The sequence below is a fragment of the Parasteatoda tepidariorum genome, chromosome 2, assembly GCF_982258835.1.
Source record: "Parasteatoda tepidariorum strain Cologne lab strain chromosome 2, Ptep-v5.0, whole genome shotgun sequence".
NCBI lineage: Eukaryota > Metazoa > Arthropoda > Arachnida > Araneae > Theridiidae > Parasteatoda > Parasteatoda tepidariorum.
Genome location: NC_141756.1, coordinates 114146314 through 114163380, shown reverse-complemented (window position 1 = coordinate 114163380; position 17067 = coordinate 114146314). Strand labels below are relative to the sequence as shown.

Below are 17067 nucleotides of genomic sequence, written 5' to 3'. Positions count from 1 at the left end.
TAATTGAAGCTTTTTATGCTACACACATTATAGTTAATTCACAATATCTCAAAGAACAATAAATCAGATAACTCTTTTTTACCAAGCTGACCCCAATATTGTTAATTATTCTCAATTACTGTATTTTTAAAGGAACAATTTCCTGACCTTTTTCTTGCAACTTCTAAGCAATAGGCTCAACATTAGTGTGATTTTTTTTCATTAACACTAAACATACCATAACTGGTCAAATGACCCTTTAAGAATTTTTGCATCGAAAATGAGCTTATCATCTTATCGTTTTTGCACATTTGACTTCATGACTTTTTCTAACAATTATATACAGTTAATATTCTAGTATTAAGTGTTTTTTTTTTCTTTTTTAAGAATAATACTTGTCGTATAACTATTTCTACCACAACCGGTCATTTGATCTGGGGAACAATTTATTGCTTTATAAGGCTATCGGATCAGAAATGTAATGCGTGTTCAATGTATTGCATTCGATTAGTTGCACATTTCTGAAAATAGTGATGCTTAGTTAGTTCAATCAGAATAACTGCAAATTCAAATGTCAAGAAAGTACCTAAAATTTTAGATTGGCATTTTTGCGTAAGAAAAAGTGACAATTATAATTTTTATATATTCTTATCAGAATATTTATAAAAATTATAGAAATAATAATTAGAAAAAATATGTTTGCGGAAAATGTAAAAACCCCGTATATGTAAAAATTGCATTGAGCAAGTGTTTGTAATACATAAAAATTGTCAATATGCAATTTTGTTTAATTATAATAAAGTTTTTTTAGTTTATTTTTTTCCCAGCATCCACATTTCATACATTAAATCAAGAAACATAAAGTTCGGTCATTTGACCGGCTATGGTAGAAATAGGTATACATTAAGTGTTGGTATGTTTAGTGTTAAAAAAAACATAGGTAATTTGATTTTAAGATCTTGATTATAATTAGATAAAGTCAAAAAATATTTTTAATACTTCAATTTATACTAAGATAGCACAGAAATGTATCACATTAATATGTACTATAAAATAGACGAAAGAAAATAAATATATAAAACTGCAAAATAAATGTTATGAAACTTAAATATTACTTAAAATTTGTACTAAGCATTATAAAAAAAAAATATTGGACTCAAACACCTGACCCTCAATTTTATTCCTTTTCAATGAGTTTCTTAGGTTATTTTAATAAACATTCAGAGAGATTTCCTGATTAATAATAAAAAAAATTTTTCTGCTCTCCCTACTTTTTTTTTTTAATTCTGTGGCAACTCAGTTTATTATATTTTTGCAAAAGATATATCATTGCCCAGAAAGTATTTTAAAAAAAATTTAAAAAAATAAAATCCACTCCTGAGTAGAGGATTGTGACTCTAAAAACATTGTGAGGCAAATCGTTATCATCTTGAAAATTCATTCCTACATCTTAAAATAAGTAAAAAATTTCCATTAAAAGATTTCTTAAATAGGTCTATATTTAGAAAACCAAGTGATGTCTACTAGCCTATGTTAAATACTGATCACAATGAGTAATTTGAAAATGCTTCATATCATTTATTAAACAATGAACTTTAAAGGAAATGTAATATGTTAATGGAAAGGAAATGTAAAACATCTTGATTTTAAAATAGTAATGAACAAAACTAAATAAAGCATGGAGGAAATCATAAATTTGATAAACCTGAATAATTCCTTACCTTCTACATCATCAAATTCAAATGGATCATATCCTTCTTCACCAGGTTTAGGTCTGGGCTTAGTAGATTTTCTGCATTGTTAAAAATAACAAGAAATATAGAATGAATAATTTAAAAGAAAAAATTCTACACACTAAAAACTAAAACAGCAAAGAAAAAACTGGTCGAGTACACTTAAATCACATGAACATTTCAATTTTTCCTCTACAATTCTTCAAGAGAGAAATAGCTACTTCTGTTTCATTATTTTAGAATTTAAAGTATAAAGTGAGTGCAGGTACACCTAGAGAAAACTACAAAATTTCAAATTCTAAAAATTTCTTTTCTTCAAAAAATCCAAATGCAAATAAATGATTGCAGGATAACTTAGCATTCTGCCGTGTCGACAGTAATCTTGCCATAATTTGTTTATATTTGGATATTTTGATAGCATTTGTCAGTTCAAGGTTAACTGTAACCTTACTTAAATTAATTTTTTTCAATTTCAAATCACCAAAGCAGGTCAAATAGAATTAGCCAGGAAAAGTTTTTGCCTGAGGTATAGTGCCTCCTTAATAGAAGATCTAAGTGGAATAATGAACTGAGTAATGTTCTGTTCAAAATATTGAGCTTAGAAATATTTTATGGTTAGAAGCTCTGAGGCAGATTTTCCTTAACATAAAATCAATAAAATTCAAAAACATTTTCAAAAACTTTACATAATCATGATAAAATAACTAGTTTCTGATAAATATTGCAGAGGAAATTGTGAAAATCATGCATTTTTTAAAATTTATGACGACAATCGACACGGAAAAGAAAGAATAAACTTTTTAAAAGATAGAAAATTAAGCACTTTTTACAAACCCCGAATAAAAAAAGCATCTTTAAGAGTTTTTAAAAAACGTAAATCAAGAATAAGCACCTTTATACCCTTTTTGAAAAATGCTAAGCACCCAGAACTCTTTTCTTGATTATATTAGCCATTATAAAATGATCAAGAGATTTTTTTTGGTTTGATATCAGAGGGTGGAAAATAAAGCCTAAAAATTGAGAATATCTGCTTGCAAATTGCAGCAGGTGAGTGCAACAATCTCACCGAACCCAGCTCATAATATGTGGTGAAAATTGACATGGTAAAGTAAAAAATCTCATTTTCGAAAAGGTAAAAAAGGCCCTTAAAAAAACGAAAATCGAAAAAATGCACTTTTTTAAAAATGCTATGCACCATGAATTAATATACATGTTATAAATTAAATTTAAAGAAAAAGAAATGTTGCATTTCCAAAAAAAAGCCTATTTGGATATAATAAAATTGTCTGTATTTTTTTTAAATGGTTATGTAATAATTTTCTCTCTCTAATATCATGGGCGATGTTCTCATATTTTGTAAGAGGAAAATGCACTCATTACTTTTTTTTTTCACATTTCATAAATCCTCATCACATAAAAAAAAAAAAAAAAAATCTTAAAATCCGTAAAAGAAAAGAAAAGCAATTTTTTAAAATTTTTTTTTCCCAAATAAGAATTTTAAAAAAACTACGAGCATTTCTTACTTTCTAATGCGTGAAAAAGGCTTTTATTCAATATAATTGTGGAGGAAAAAAATCTTTCAAACATTTCTATAAAAAGGAATATTTTGCTCCAATACTCTTTACTTTTTATTCTCCTCAAATAAAAATCGAAAAATCAAGAACAGTTCTTTCTCATACGATGCGTGAAAAAGGCATTTTTCAAATATAATTTTTGCAGAAAAGAAAACCAAATTTTTTTACCTTTCAAAGGATAATTCTTTCTGCAAGAACTCTGCAACGTTCTGTGACAATCATGGCGGAGCACGATTGTCGAACCCCCTTGGCGCCACGATTCTGCCAAGGGGGTTCGAAGTTTTAATGGAAAAGAATGTTTTCTTAAAACAGTTTCTTATTGTTTTTACTTTTCATGCAAGCAATTTTTGCAATTTTAATTAAAATGTCACTGAAAAACTTTTTCCAAAAAGCTTTTCAATAGTGTTACCTATAAAATAAATAAACTAACTTTTTCTTGTGTGCTTCTTCCGTTTCTTCATCACTAGAGCTGTCGTCGTGGCGCCTGCGCTTCTTCTCTTTCTCCATCACCTTCTTGAAGTAGGCATACTGCACCAAACTGATGGCAGACTGAGCATCTTTCACACTCACCATATTCGACATTCTAGCTTTGGCGTGGGCAGTAGAAAGACGGATCAACGTCTCTAAAGATCGAGCAGTCACTGGTTGAGTCTGTGTGCAAACACATGTTTTTTTATTAATTTATTATTTTTTTTAAAGAAATATTGAAATTTTACATTATGTCTGACCAAGTTCAGCCTAATTTTTTCACAATGAAAAAAAATATTACATGCTACATATTCAACCACAAAAGCTTAACTTCATACAGGGTATCAGCTATATTTTAGATTTTCAAATTCAGGACTTTTCATGAATAGTTCTATGAATTTTTCGTGACTTACTGAAGTTACTATTTCTCTCTACAAAAACACAACAATAAATTTAAAAAGGATTATATTATTTAAAGCTATAAGGATTATTTAAAGCTGCTTTATTTCTTTTTTAATATAAGTGTAATATAAAAAGCCTAAACAGGGGTCCGTCTAGATCAAATTTACTACCGTTTAGCGGTACCTTCACAAATTCATTTTCAGAAAACAAAATACTTTTTCTTAAAATTTTATTTTAGTATCCCGTAAGAAACGATAAATCCACATTTTAGTGTTGATTTTTTAATATAATTTTGAAATGTCGCAAATTATGCCTAAATTTTCACAAAATAGGTACCTCTCAGAAAAGCCTAGACAGACTCCTGCTAAACTAGAATTTTAAATTCATATATTAAATAATAAATAAATAAAAAAATTGTGAAATCACAAAAGTTAAAAAGATAATTCGCTCTAGAAATGATGTTCTTTCTTTCAGTTTTAGAAAGAACATCATAATTTTTAAAGAACAGGATAAAAACATTTTAATAGAATATATATATATATATATATATATATATATACACATTAATAGAATTTGCTACAAATTCAGATATTTGGAATTTTGTTTAATACAGAAATTCATGACTTTCCAGGTGCGCAGGTACCCTATTCATAACTACAATGGGGAAAAAAAAGAAAGATAAAGCAGCTTGAATAGCTTTTGATTTAATGGTGAGATTTTGCATATTTCGCCATATCAAGAGCTTTTTAAACAATTTCAAAAAAAATTTTCCCACAATTATAACATTTGTTTATTCAAAGAAAATTCCATCAGAAATAAATTTTTAATAATAATGAATTACTTTTCATTTATTAATGGTTAAATAAATTTTGAATTGCAAGGCATAAAATTTTTTACATTTTAAATGACAAAATACAAAATTTGAATAAAATCCGTTGAATAATTCCCCAGAAATCACAATTTTAATAAGTTAGATTTTTTAAAAAAAAATTCTATTTCTCAGGAACAACTGGACTGATTTTATTCAAATTTTGTATTTTGGCATTTAAAATTACATTATTTAAAATAGTGTAAAAATTTGCACACCTTGTAATTCAAAATTGTTTGGTCATAAATAATAAAATTTTAAAAAAATTATCTTTCCTAGGAATTAACTTTGGATAAACGAAATTTATAATAGTGAGCAAAGAAATCTCAATCAGATTTAAAAGTGCTCAAGATGTGGCGAAATACGTAAAAAATAAAATTTACATTACGGGGTCCAAACTTTGGATCGCTTTCTTAAACAAAATATGAAGATCAAAAAATATTTTCCTAAGCATATGGATATTACTATATAAGTTTAAAAAAAATCAGAATAATTTTAATCTGGAAAAAGGGAGAATTGCACAAAATCCAGTGATCTCCTGAAAAATCTAGTAGGGTTGGCAGCTATGTATAATGTAATAATTTACACTTTAAAGAATATAATTAAGTTTAACTCGCATTCTCGTGTCACAGGTCCTGGGTTCAATGCTCAGAACAGGTTTCAGTGGGTCAATAAAATGAGTACCAAGTATACTGGGCGTTCCGTGCTCGGCTAACCACCAAGCCAGAACATCTGCTCCTGCACCACAGAAAAGTGAGATAGGCACAATAGGCCTTTGCCAAGTCACTGAGTTTAGTGAAATTAAATTTAACACATTCATTACTACTTAGTATACTATTTAATTTTATTTTTAAACACAATTTTACAGGGTTTTTTTTTCATATTAACTTTCTTTTGATACAAGAAAAGATTATAGTAGACAAAACAACTGCAGACCAGACTGAAACACTAAAGTTATAAAATTCAAAAATTATGCTAAGAAAAAAAAAAAAATTCCACCTATTTGATAGAAATTTATAAATTCTTTGCTTAAATTACGAACGTTCCTGCCTTTTCCAAAATTAAAAATTTCCCTTGCTTTGCCCGGTTATCAACTTGCTGAACACTTTAATTTTAAATAAATTTGTAAGATAAGAATGTCACTTACCCTGGCAATATCACTGTTCTGAGTATCAAATGCTCGAAGTTTTGTATATTCTTCAGAAAGAATTTCACACGCTTCCTTAGTGAGAATTGGTTTTACAGCCTTTGCTAAGTGAATATACTTTTTCATAAACTCAATACTAACAACTTTCTCCCTGAAAAATAAGATTTCATTTAATATTTAAGTCTGGAAGCATTTCTTTTAATGATTAGGAAATACTGATAAAATGATCATATAGACATGCAGTATAAGATCTTTGTAATGAAAACCTTAAAACATGAGGCTTTGCGTTTTATAGAATCTACGTTATATATATCATATTATATGTCTTTTAACTTTCAAATTACATATCTTTTAATTTATTAAACATGGCCATAAAATTAGTCTGAAACATATTAATCATAAAATGCTTAAAAATAATTTTTAGATAAAAATACTTAAACACACAAAATATACAATCAAGTGTTTATTATTTACACGGGAAAAATAATAAAATTTTCTAGAGCATTGGAATAAATATATATAATTATTATAATAATAAACTAATTATACATTATAATGTCTAATAACTAGCCAATATATCAATTTCGGTTTTGTAATAATTGTAACCTTCTAACAAATAGGGAAACAAGAAATAAAAAAAGATCCTTGATTAATTACAGACATTTCTTCTAAGCTGGATTTTTCATTGTCTACACTTGTAAAAGTAAATTCGGTTAATAGAATTACATTATATAGATGTTCTACGTGACACCATCATATATGATCTTTCTTATGAGTAAACAATGTTATAACTGGTACAAGGTATCTCAAAAATCATGCAAGTTGCTTTGGTAGAAAATATGGGTTAAAAAATTTATTAAACTTATTTATAGAATTTACTCGCTAAGGCATATCAAGAGTAAATAACCTCTGTATTTAAATAGACTTTATTGTTGAAATTTTCTGTGACTCATTTCAAAAATGTGTTTGAATTTCAATATGCCACTTAGATTCTTCCAAGGCGTTCGTGATTACAGATAAAATAATTATTGATTAAAAAAAAAGGTCCACTCATTTCATTTCATTTCCACTCGCAGGTTATAAAAGATTAAACATTCGGAAAACCGGTTCAATAAAGCTCAAGTGCACCCAAGCTTAAATATGTTAGTGGAAACAAACAACCCTGGAACACAATTCTATAAAAAGCAATTCTCCAAAAATCACACTAACTTTGCGGTTTAGGAGATAGTTAATAAAAGTGACCACAAGAGGTTTTGCAGGGGGGGGGGCATGAGGCAGAGGTGCAACCAGAAAAATGAAATGCTTCAAAAATAGTGTATATAGAGTAGAAAAACGAAATAATGGATTGTCCATAAGTAGGACTGGGCGATATTAGAAATTATATATCGTGATATATCGTCAGTTTTGCATCGCGATATAGCGATGTATCGCGATATAGTATTTTTGAATTTCATTTACTTTAAGGCACAGAAAGTCAGATTTCTATCAAGACTTCATACGCATATTGATTTAAATCAATTTATAAATTTGAAAATATATATGTTTTGCTAAAGAAAGATATTAAATAAATTGACTAAGATGTACAAATCTTACTTAAAATATTTATTGAAAAAATGTGTGTAGATACAGAATGAAATATTTGCACTTCTTTATCGTTTATAAGGTATAAGCAGTCTTAATTTAAGTTAACCCTTAAAACACCCTTAATGAAAAAAAATATTGTTATTAAACAAAAGCTGATTTTAAAATTTCAAAATATATTTTAATTAAAATAAAAGTTAGATTGACTAAGAGCCGAAGTTTAAAATTAAAAATGCTCGAATTTTAAACTAAAAAGTAAACATAAGAATTGTAATAATTTCTTAAAATTTTCGTTCTCTGAAAGATTTCTCAGTTTAAAAATAAAAAGGGAATTTTATAAAGATATCTAGCTGAAATTATTGAAAGAAAATTTAAAAAATTAAAAAAAAAAGTTTGTGAAGAAATTCATTATGCACTTAAAACTAAGTGTTAAAAATATTTTTTTTTTTTAAAAAAAAAGAAATTTTTTTTAACAAATCAATATTTGCTTGTACTATTATGCGTAAATAATTACAGAATTATTAAGTTCGATCGTAATGTTAAAATTCTTAATAAAGAAGTAAACACAAGTTTTGTTATATTTTCTAAAAATGATCACGCAAATAACAAAAGATTTCTTAGTTTAAAAATAAAAAAATAAATAAAAGTGAAATTTATCAATATATTTACCTAACAGCATAGGAACAAAATTTAAAAAATAAGTTCGTTAAAAAATTATTTGTATGCTTAAAACAAAGAGCTAAATAAATTTTAGAAAAAAAATGCTTCTTAAACACTATTTTTATTATTATTTCATATAAATAATTAAATTAAATTAAATAATGAACGAACGAAAAACAAAGTAAGGCAAAGTTTCTTAATTAAATTCTTAAAAATAGAAACAAAAGAATTATGATATTCGGTAATATATTTAGCTAATTAACTAATAATATAAAACGAAAATTAAAAAAAAATAATGATTTTACTCTCTAATAAAACGAAGTAGTAATTGATAAAAAAAAAAAAGAAATGAATAAAATTCGCAAACTTTTCAAATTCTTTTGAACAAATAAAGTTTATTGACTTATGTCCAAAAAATAAGTTTTGTTTTAACATTATTTCTAAAAATAAAAACAACTCAAGATTTATAAATTTAAAATCAGTAATAGAAGCCCATTAAATTATTAGAAGTTTTACCCGAAAGGTTTTTAATAAATTAAAAGAAAGTAAAAAAATAACCTAACAAATTTATTTACTTTGTAATTTAATTCCTTATGGGTGCCTTAAATTAGATTTCCGATAATTTTCACATTTAAAAATATAAAAAAAGTTTTGTCAGAAAATAAATAAAAAACTTATCTAATTAATGAAGAAACTTTTCTTTATAAATTCTCTTCAATAATAGATTGCGTTCAGAACAAGGTTACGACGGCGATCACGAAGCAAATAATAATGCAAATAATAATGCATATTACTGTTTTGAACAGGGTTTGAAAAAAATGTTCAGAAATCCCCTGAAAACCAGGTTTTTCAGTTTAAACTAATTTATTATTTTTTTTTTGGTTTAAACTAGGTTTTTCAGGTTTATTTAAAACAAAAGGTTAACTAAAACGTTAAGATCCAAGTTAAAATTAACGAAACCATCAGCATACATTTTACAGATATCTTGACTATCGATTAATAATTTGAATAAAGAATTCAAAAATACTTAAATATACAAGCTCCATAAATGTACAAGTATATAAGTTCCATATACAACGTTCCATAAATGTACAAGTATATAAGTTCCATATACAACGTTCCATAAATATACAAATATAATAAAAAAGTATAATAACTTTAAATATACTTATTTATTACTTTACAACACATTTATTAATTTAACAGGCAAACAACCATTTAAGATGTAAATGTTATTTATAGTAGTGCATGAAAAAAAGAAGTTTCCATCTTCTAATGCATTTTTTTTTTATTCTATTAACATAAGTTCTAATATAAAGGGGTATACCAACGAAGTAAATTTTTTTTTTTGTTTAAAATAAATACGATGAAAAAAAAAGGAAAAAAATTAGAATACATTAATACATAAATATAAACTAAAATAGCCAAGGTATGTTTTAGTTCTAATGGCTGGAAAAACAAAAAATTACTTTTTTTGACACTTATTTTAACATAACGCTACATTAAATAAAACAATATTTTTAAAGACAAACTACAACTTTAAATGAAATATTACTTCATAAACCATATTACTCAAAAAAAAATATATTATACAAAAATACCAATCTAAAAATATAACAATAAAAAACATAAATGCATTGCATCTGAGCAATACAAATTTGCTTACCCTAGAAACGAAAAATTATTCTAATTAATAATTTTATAATTAAATTGAAAAAATAAAATTATAAAAGCACTCATTTCAATTAATTCAGTAAAATTAAAATTTTAGAAGCTTTAATTCTTTCAATGATTACATGAATTCATTAATTTTAAAAACTAACATATGGTCTATTTTACTATTATTATTTATAAATCAAAAGATGTTTTTTCATTAACATTTAAAGTAGCTGAATTTTCTTTTAAACCCTATCTAAAAAAAGAGAAGAAGAAAAGTTGCAAGCCACAGCTATTAATTTGTATGAAACGGTAACTACCTCATACTTTAAAAAAATTAACTAAAAAAATTTATTTACATTTTAGCTCTTGATCCATGAAGTAAAGCATCAAATTTTTCAAAAATTGGTGTCTCCCCATCCTGCTCATCTTCAGAATCAGGATCTTTAGTGGCCAGAAAATCAGCAGCAGAATGAATAGGCAAAGCTAAAATAACACAAAAACAAATTTTAAAAAACAGTGAAATCTGCAGACTACGAAACTTTAATTTTAACTTTAAACTTGAGGTACACATAATGTATAATAAAATCACACATAATAAAATGTATTCAGGGGCCCTACTCAATTTTAAAAACAAAATTATCTTAACTTTTCCAGAATATTTTAGATTATATTTTGCTATAATTTATCATATTAGCAATATTTCATCAGAAATATGTATTTTTTTTAGAATTCAATAACCAATTAAAGTTACTTTTTTGAGTAGAAATTATGTCATGTATTATATTTATTTTTGTAAAGATGAAGGACTAACATGTTATACAGAAATTTTAAATTAATAAAAAATAGTATTCGACTACAAATATACTTTTGTTTAAAAACACATTTTTAAAAAAGATAACTTTAGTTAATCTAAAAAAATTTAGAAAAATAGACATAATGCATATTTTTTACAAGAAATAAAAATTGATTAATAACTTATGACTATTAATTGCTCTAATAAACTTCAAAATTAATTATTTTCCAGGTTTGTTGCAAGTTTTTTTTAGCTGAAAATTAAATTTTTCCTTAATTAGAGCTTTATCACTCATGTAATGAGCCAGGCATTATTAAATTTATTCAACGACAAAGAATAAAATGGGCAGGCCACGTTATCAGAATAGACAAAGACCGTACAACAAAAAGAGTTCAATGCCAGACCAGTTGGCACACGAAAAAGAGGCCGGCCGAATTTGAGATGGATAGATGGCATAGAAAAAGACCTTTTGGTCTTAAAAACTGGAAAACACAAGCAGAAAAAAAGTTAGCCCAACAAAAACTTCCTGAGAAAGCCAAAGCCCACCCTGAGCTATTGGTGATAAATTTTCCTTAAATTCTCTGACAATTACAGATACCTCTGACCCAGTGGGAACTCTATTATTTATATTAACTATACTGTGCTCTATATTTTTATTTACTTGAAATTTAAAAGCAGGTAAATAGTTTAAATGAAGATACAGCAATTGTTTCTTCAAAGTAATTCATACAAGCAATTATAAATTAAATTAAAAAAAACTCAATTAACCAAAAAGTTTTATATTATGCGAGAGATTTCATTAATTTTGTTTTTTTATTTCTAATTATAACACAAGGGTTAAAAAAGTTAACCAATACAGGGAAAATCTAGAATATAAAAAGAAAGAAAAGAAAAAAATCAGTACACACGTTCTCCATCCATCTCCCCAGGTTTTCTGTATCGATGCATTCTAACAACATGATCAGCTATCTCCCGATCACATTCTGGATCCATCTAAAGAGAAGAATAAGTTTAAACATTGTAGCAGAGAAACACATTAATCAGGGAAGATCTACGAAAGAAATAAAACGATGGCATACTTTATCAAGCATGATAAACAACAGGTCAAAACGAGAAAGCAGAGAGTCTTGTAAGCCAATATTTTCCATGGGAGTTTTGTACTGATCATACTAAAATAAGGAAAAAATATAGTTTAACGAATGGGTTGAAACATATTATACATAACATATTTTCTGAAAATAAGTAAAAGAGTTTTTGTCAGAGAAAAGATTCATATTTCGAATAAAAAGTTTTGAATAATTATATTTCTATCCTTCTGTAACCTCAGAATATGCTTCATCTTTGAAAATTTACACAAAATTCAAAACCTAAATATAAACTGCTGAAAAATTAAATAAATAAAGCATGCTATTTCTGTGGAGATGGCAACTTTCATCTTCCCTTTTGGACTACTGAGTCATATTAGTTTGTTTGTTTACTTTTGTTTAGAAATAAAAACCTATTAAATCATCAATGGCTCGACAGCCCAGGGTGGGCCTTGGACTTCTCAAGAAGTTTTTTCCAGGTAAACCTATAAAATGTCTCACAAATTTCCTTCCTACTTTCGTTTTTCCTCTCTTCGCCTCTAGTGTTTCAACTTACCAGTTCAGATTGACGCGATAGGTCAACAAAAAGACAAAATAAATCAGATGTTAACATCAACAACAAACTGAATTCTGAAGGTAGAACATTAATTGTTTGCAGTTCTGTTTTATGCAAGGATGAGTTTGATAAAAGTCCAAAAAAGCTATTAACAGGAATCAAAAGTTTTATAAGTAAAACTTATTTAAAATAATGCCTCAAAATTTTACACAATAAATTGCTACACACATAGTTAAAAAATAAAAATTAACTTTAAGCCTAGCCCTTATCTACTGATCTCAAAGTTGTAAAAATTATATTTAAAAATTACATCTAAGATTTTTTTCGATGAAATTGCTTTTCATTGAAATATAGTTAATCAGGGATGAGATTTCCCAAAAGGCAAAAAAGCTGAATTTCCACAAGAGTAAATTTTACACACGTGCAATTGTTTAATAATAAATTCCAGACAATTTAAGGTAATAAACAACCATGTGTTGACATATAACTGTGTACTAATTTATTAATATAAGAATGATGACATCAATACTTAACATTTAGTAAAAAGTAAAATTACCAATTGAAAAAATAAAGCTAGAAATTATATTTTTCTTCAGTTCACATAAAGGAGACAATTTTTACTTTAGAAACTGCGTGGTTTAGCAAATTAAAACTACTGAAAACATACATTAGCAATACCTTTCTTTTAATAAATACTGTTACATGATTTATAACAAATAAATCAGAAACATGACTTTTTAAATTATTTAGAAAAGAAAAGAAACATTTACAATTAGAATCACTATGTTCATATTACAATCTAATCTAACTAGAGCTCTTTGAATTGAAACATGTCAATAACTGTGAAGTAGAAACATATAGTAACTCCTTAACATACAAAAACTGCTATTTTATTATGAAAAATTACATGATAATTAGCAACTGATTAGATAATTATATTTCATCTGATAAGAAATTAGCCTTTTATAACATAATTAACAGCAGCATTATTTTTAAATTTTGGAGCTGAGTTAATCAACTCTTTTTTTTTTATAAACTTCTAAAAGTATAACAAAAAAAAAAAAAAAAAATAGATGATTTTTTAATAAATAAAAAAAAAAGATAAATGATATCCCAGATCCAAGAAATCTTGTGTATGGTATTGAGTACCAAAGAACATCAAAACTTACCTTTCCATAAACAGGATTTGCAGCAGCTAAGACACTACAACGAGCATTCAGTTTAGCTTGAATTCCAGCTTTTGCAATTGTCACTCGCCCTTGTTCCATAACTTCATGGATGGCTGTACGATCTATGTCAGACATTTTATCAAATTCATCGATACAAACAACTCCACGATCAGCTAAAACCATAGCTCCAGCCTCAAGTCTGCGATCACCTGCGAACAAAAAATATAACAGAAAATTTTGAAGTATTCATATTTTTTATATAACTCAAGCTGAAAAATAACTATAAAACATTCCTTAAACATTTTTTGGATCATATCACACTTATTCTACAATCATTTTTTGGGACAAGTTTAAAATTTTTAAAATTTAAGAGATCAAATCTGATCTCTCCCACTCAATTCAGAAAATTCCTTGATTTTTCTAGGCTTATCAGAAAAATTTCAATGAATACCCAGATTGCATTTTATCTATACCATACAATTTTCATTAGAAAGTTCTGATTTTACAATTAAATAGTTACAATATGTGAGCAAAGAAATATCATTGAATGAGGATAGAAACAGGAAAGTTTTATTAAAATGTGAACTTTTTACAACAAATAAATGTCAGAATTATTTAACTCAAACCTCAATAACAGCTTACTGTTTAGGACAATTCTAAGACTGATTATTTTCCAAGTATGATGCAGGAATTTTTTAAATTTTTGTAAAAAATTGCAACTTCCCTGATTTCTGGAATCAAAATATAATTCCCAGACGATTTCAAGTTTCTTCTACTCTCTGACCTATGGGATCCCTACTTATTTTTGTACTTTAGTGAAGCTTACTTTTTTCAAATTTCAAATAATAATTCAAGCAAAATATAATACTGCTTAGAATTTAGAAAAAAATGCAAATTTTCATGCAGAAAATTTGGTTTTGTGAAAGGAATTGTTTTAAAAGTAGAAAACTTAAAAAAAGGTCCATTAAATAATATAGGAAGGATTCCTAAACAGATTTAATTTCTGATAGACCTTAATTATTATAACATATAAAGTAATGTATCTAATAATTAGATATGTTACTTTTTACAGCCTTAGCTGTTAAAGTCTTTTATCAGTCTTAATAATGCTAAAAATAGTTTCAATTCATTTCAAAAATAAAAATAAGAACTTTTTACCAGGTCATATCACAAAAAATAACTAAAATATTCAATAATAAAGCATTTGGAGTTGCTTGGATAAATAAAATGGGAAGTCCCATACCCGGAATCACCTGGACTTCAAAATTTGGAGCACAATATCTTGGATATTGTTGGTATCAGCAATAGGCAATTTACAAATAACAGAACCTCATGTTAAAAAAAAAATTTCAGTCTGAATGAAGACTTTAAATAAAACATTCAACCTCAAGTAAAAGCTTTATCAGTATTTTTTCGCATTTTTTATTATTTTCAATGGCAGCAAAACATCTTTGATGATTAGTTGTACCAGTATGAGAAACTATGTTGCTGTGTTAGATATAAGCTAAGAAAGTAGAAACCTGCTCAGTACAAAATACAAATCATGCACACCATGGCTTTGATTTATAGAAAGTTTGAGTTACAGAGAAGCCACTTTAGATTGTTGGAATATAAACTTGAAACAGAGAAATATAAACTTAAAAAAAAAAATTAAAAAAAAAATAGGTATCAATTAAAAGTCACAAAATGACAAAAGAATTGCATATCTGAATTTATATATAAAAGCAATCTTGATTCCTTACCAGTCTCCTGATCAGTAGTAACTGCAGCAGTCAAACCAACACCGGATGATCCTCGCCCTGTAGTGGTTATGGCTCTGGGAGCAGTATGCAAGACATAACGTAAAAGCTGAGATTTGGCAACTGATGGATCTCCAAGCAACAGCACATTTATGTCACTAAAAATTAAACATAATTTCATGATGCAATAAAGACTAGTTCAATAAGCATGCTTTTTAAAATATTTGGGTAAAAATATTCTTTTTGTAGAAAATTTAGTCTCTTTTTTGTAATATTTTCTTTAATGTTCTTCATCGCAAGGTTAGAGAACCAAAAAAATGTAAGCAGTTAGTCAGTCGGTCAAAAGAAAGTATTATTAACTCAAATCATTTTAAACTAAACACTTGGATTTTTTTTTTTAAATTATGAGTTATTTGTGATAAAATAGATTTCAGTGTCAATTTGGAAATTAAATTGACACAACTTTGACACAAAACTAAAATTTGAATAATTATAAAGCATAATTTTCTGAGAAAGTCTAATAAGCATAACTCAATAAATATATTTTAGACAAAAATAAACTTTTTGCAGAAGTAATTTTACCTTACAAATGTTCTCGTTAGTTACCCCTTATCTCAAGGTTAGAAAGGAAAGGGGGGGGGAAAATAAAAAAACGTTATCAGTCAGTGAGGTCAAAAGTCATTAAAACTCAAACAAGTTAAAACGGAACTTTTGAACTTTTCATGAAAAATTTAATTATCTTTAAAGAAACCTTTTCATTGCAATTTCAGAAACCAATTCGACATCACTGTTAAACAAAAGTAAAAAAATTTAGCTTAATCAAATGATTTAGCATAATTTCATATTATTCTATATGATGAAAGTTTATTTTTTTTAATGAAGAGTCATTATTATTTGTCCATGGAACTTACCACAGTATCCTTTGGAATGCTTTGTGGCTATCATAAAATACTTTAAATGACGTATAACCTTTATCGACATTGTTATTACATTTCTTTATTAGTTTAAAGGTAGCTCAGAGAAAAAACTTAAATATCTTTAATAATCAAAACTTTAATTAATTACAAATATTCAACAGGTATTAGAGAAAATCGCTTACTAGGTCAGTTATTAACAGTTAAATGATGAATAATTACATTTTGCAAAACATTTTATAAATTGTTTTTTCAACATAGATAATGCACATACAAGCAATTTGCAATAGGGTGGTTGCATCTGGTTCAATCGCTGCAGAATGAAGTTTAATTACTTTTATTCTTATTTACGAAATTTGATTACAATTAGAGAGATGTTAATATTGGAAAAATGTGGATATCATAACCCCTGTGGTGTTACAAATACTGAAATTTAAGCAAATCATTTTTAGAAGTGAAAAGCTTGTGTAATTGTTTACTTTCTTATATATTTCTAAAAATTTAAAAAGAAAAAAAAAAACTAAATTGTTTACTACACTGTTAATGAATGATAGACACTCTAAATGAAAAAAATTTATTTTCACCGTTAAAGTGCTACTTCAAAAAAGTTTGTTCAAATTGCAAAATTCTCGTATCAGCTACTCAGACTATGAAAATACACACTCTATTGTTCATTATACTATTTTTGAAGTAAGAATCAATGCCCGTTTAATTTTCTTTTCGTTTTAAAAAAAAAATCA

The 17067-nt window shown here is 26.5% G+C and overlaps 1 protein-coding gene across 1 annotated transcript in view; it reads right to left on the bottom strand.

Annotated features, from left to right (window-relative positions):
• The window catches only part of Mcm3 (minichromosome maintenance 3), a 43666-nt gene that overhangs the window by 9304 nt on the left and 17295 nt on the right, over positions 1-17067 (bottom strand). The window contains exons 9-16 of the mRNA XM_087158079.1: positions 15417-15571; positions 13675-13883; positions 11944-12033; positions 11773-11857; positions 10428-10554; positions 6172-6322; positions 3717-3937; positions 1701-1771 (exon numbers count right to left, since the gene is read on the bottom strand). Of these exons, the coding sequence (XP_087014205.1) occupies positions 1701-1771; positions 3717-3937; positions 6172-6322; positions 10428-10554; positions 11773-11857; positions 11944-12033; positions 13675-13883; positions 15417-15571 (1109 nt within the window). The remainder of the gene's footprint in view (positions 1-1700; positions 1772-3716; positions 3938-6171; positions 6323-10427; positions 10555-11772; positions 11858-11943; positions 12034-13674; positions 13884-15416; positions 15572-17067) is intronic.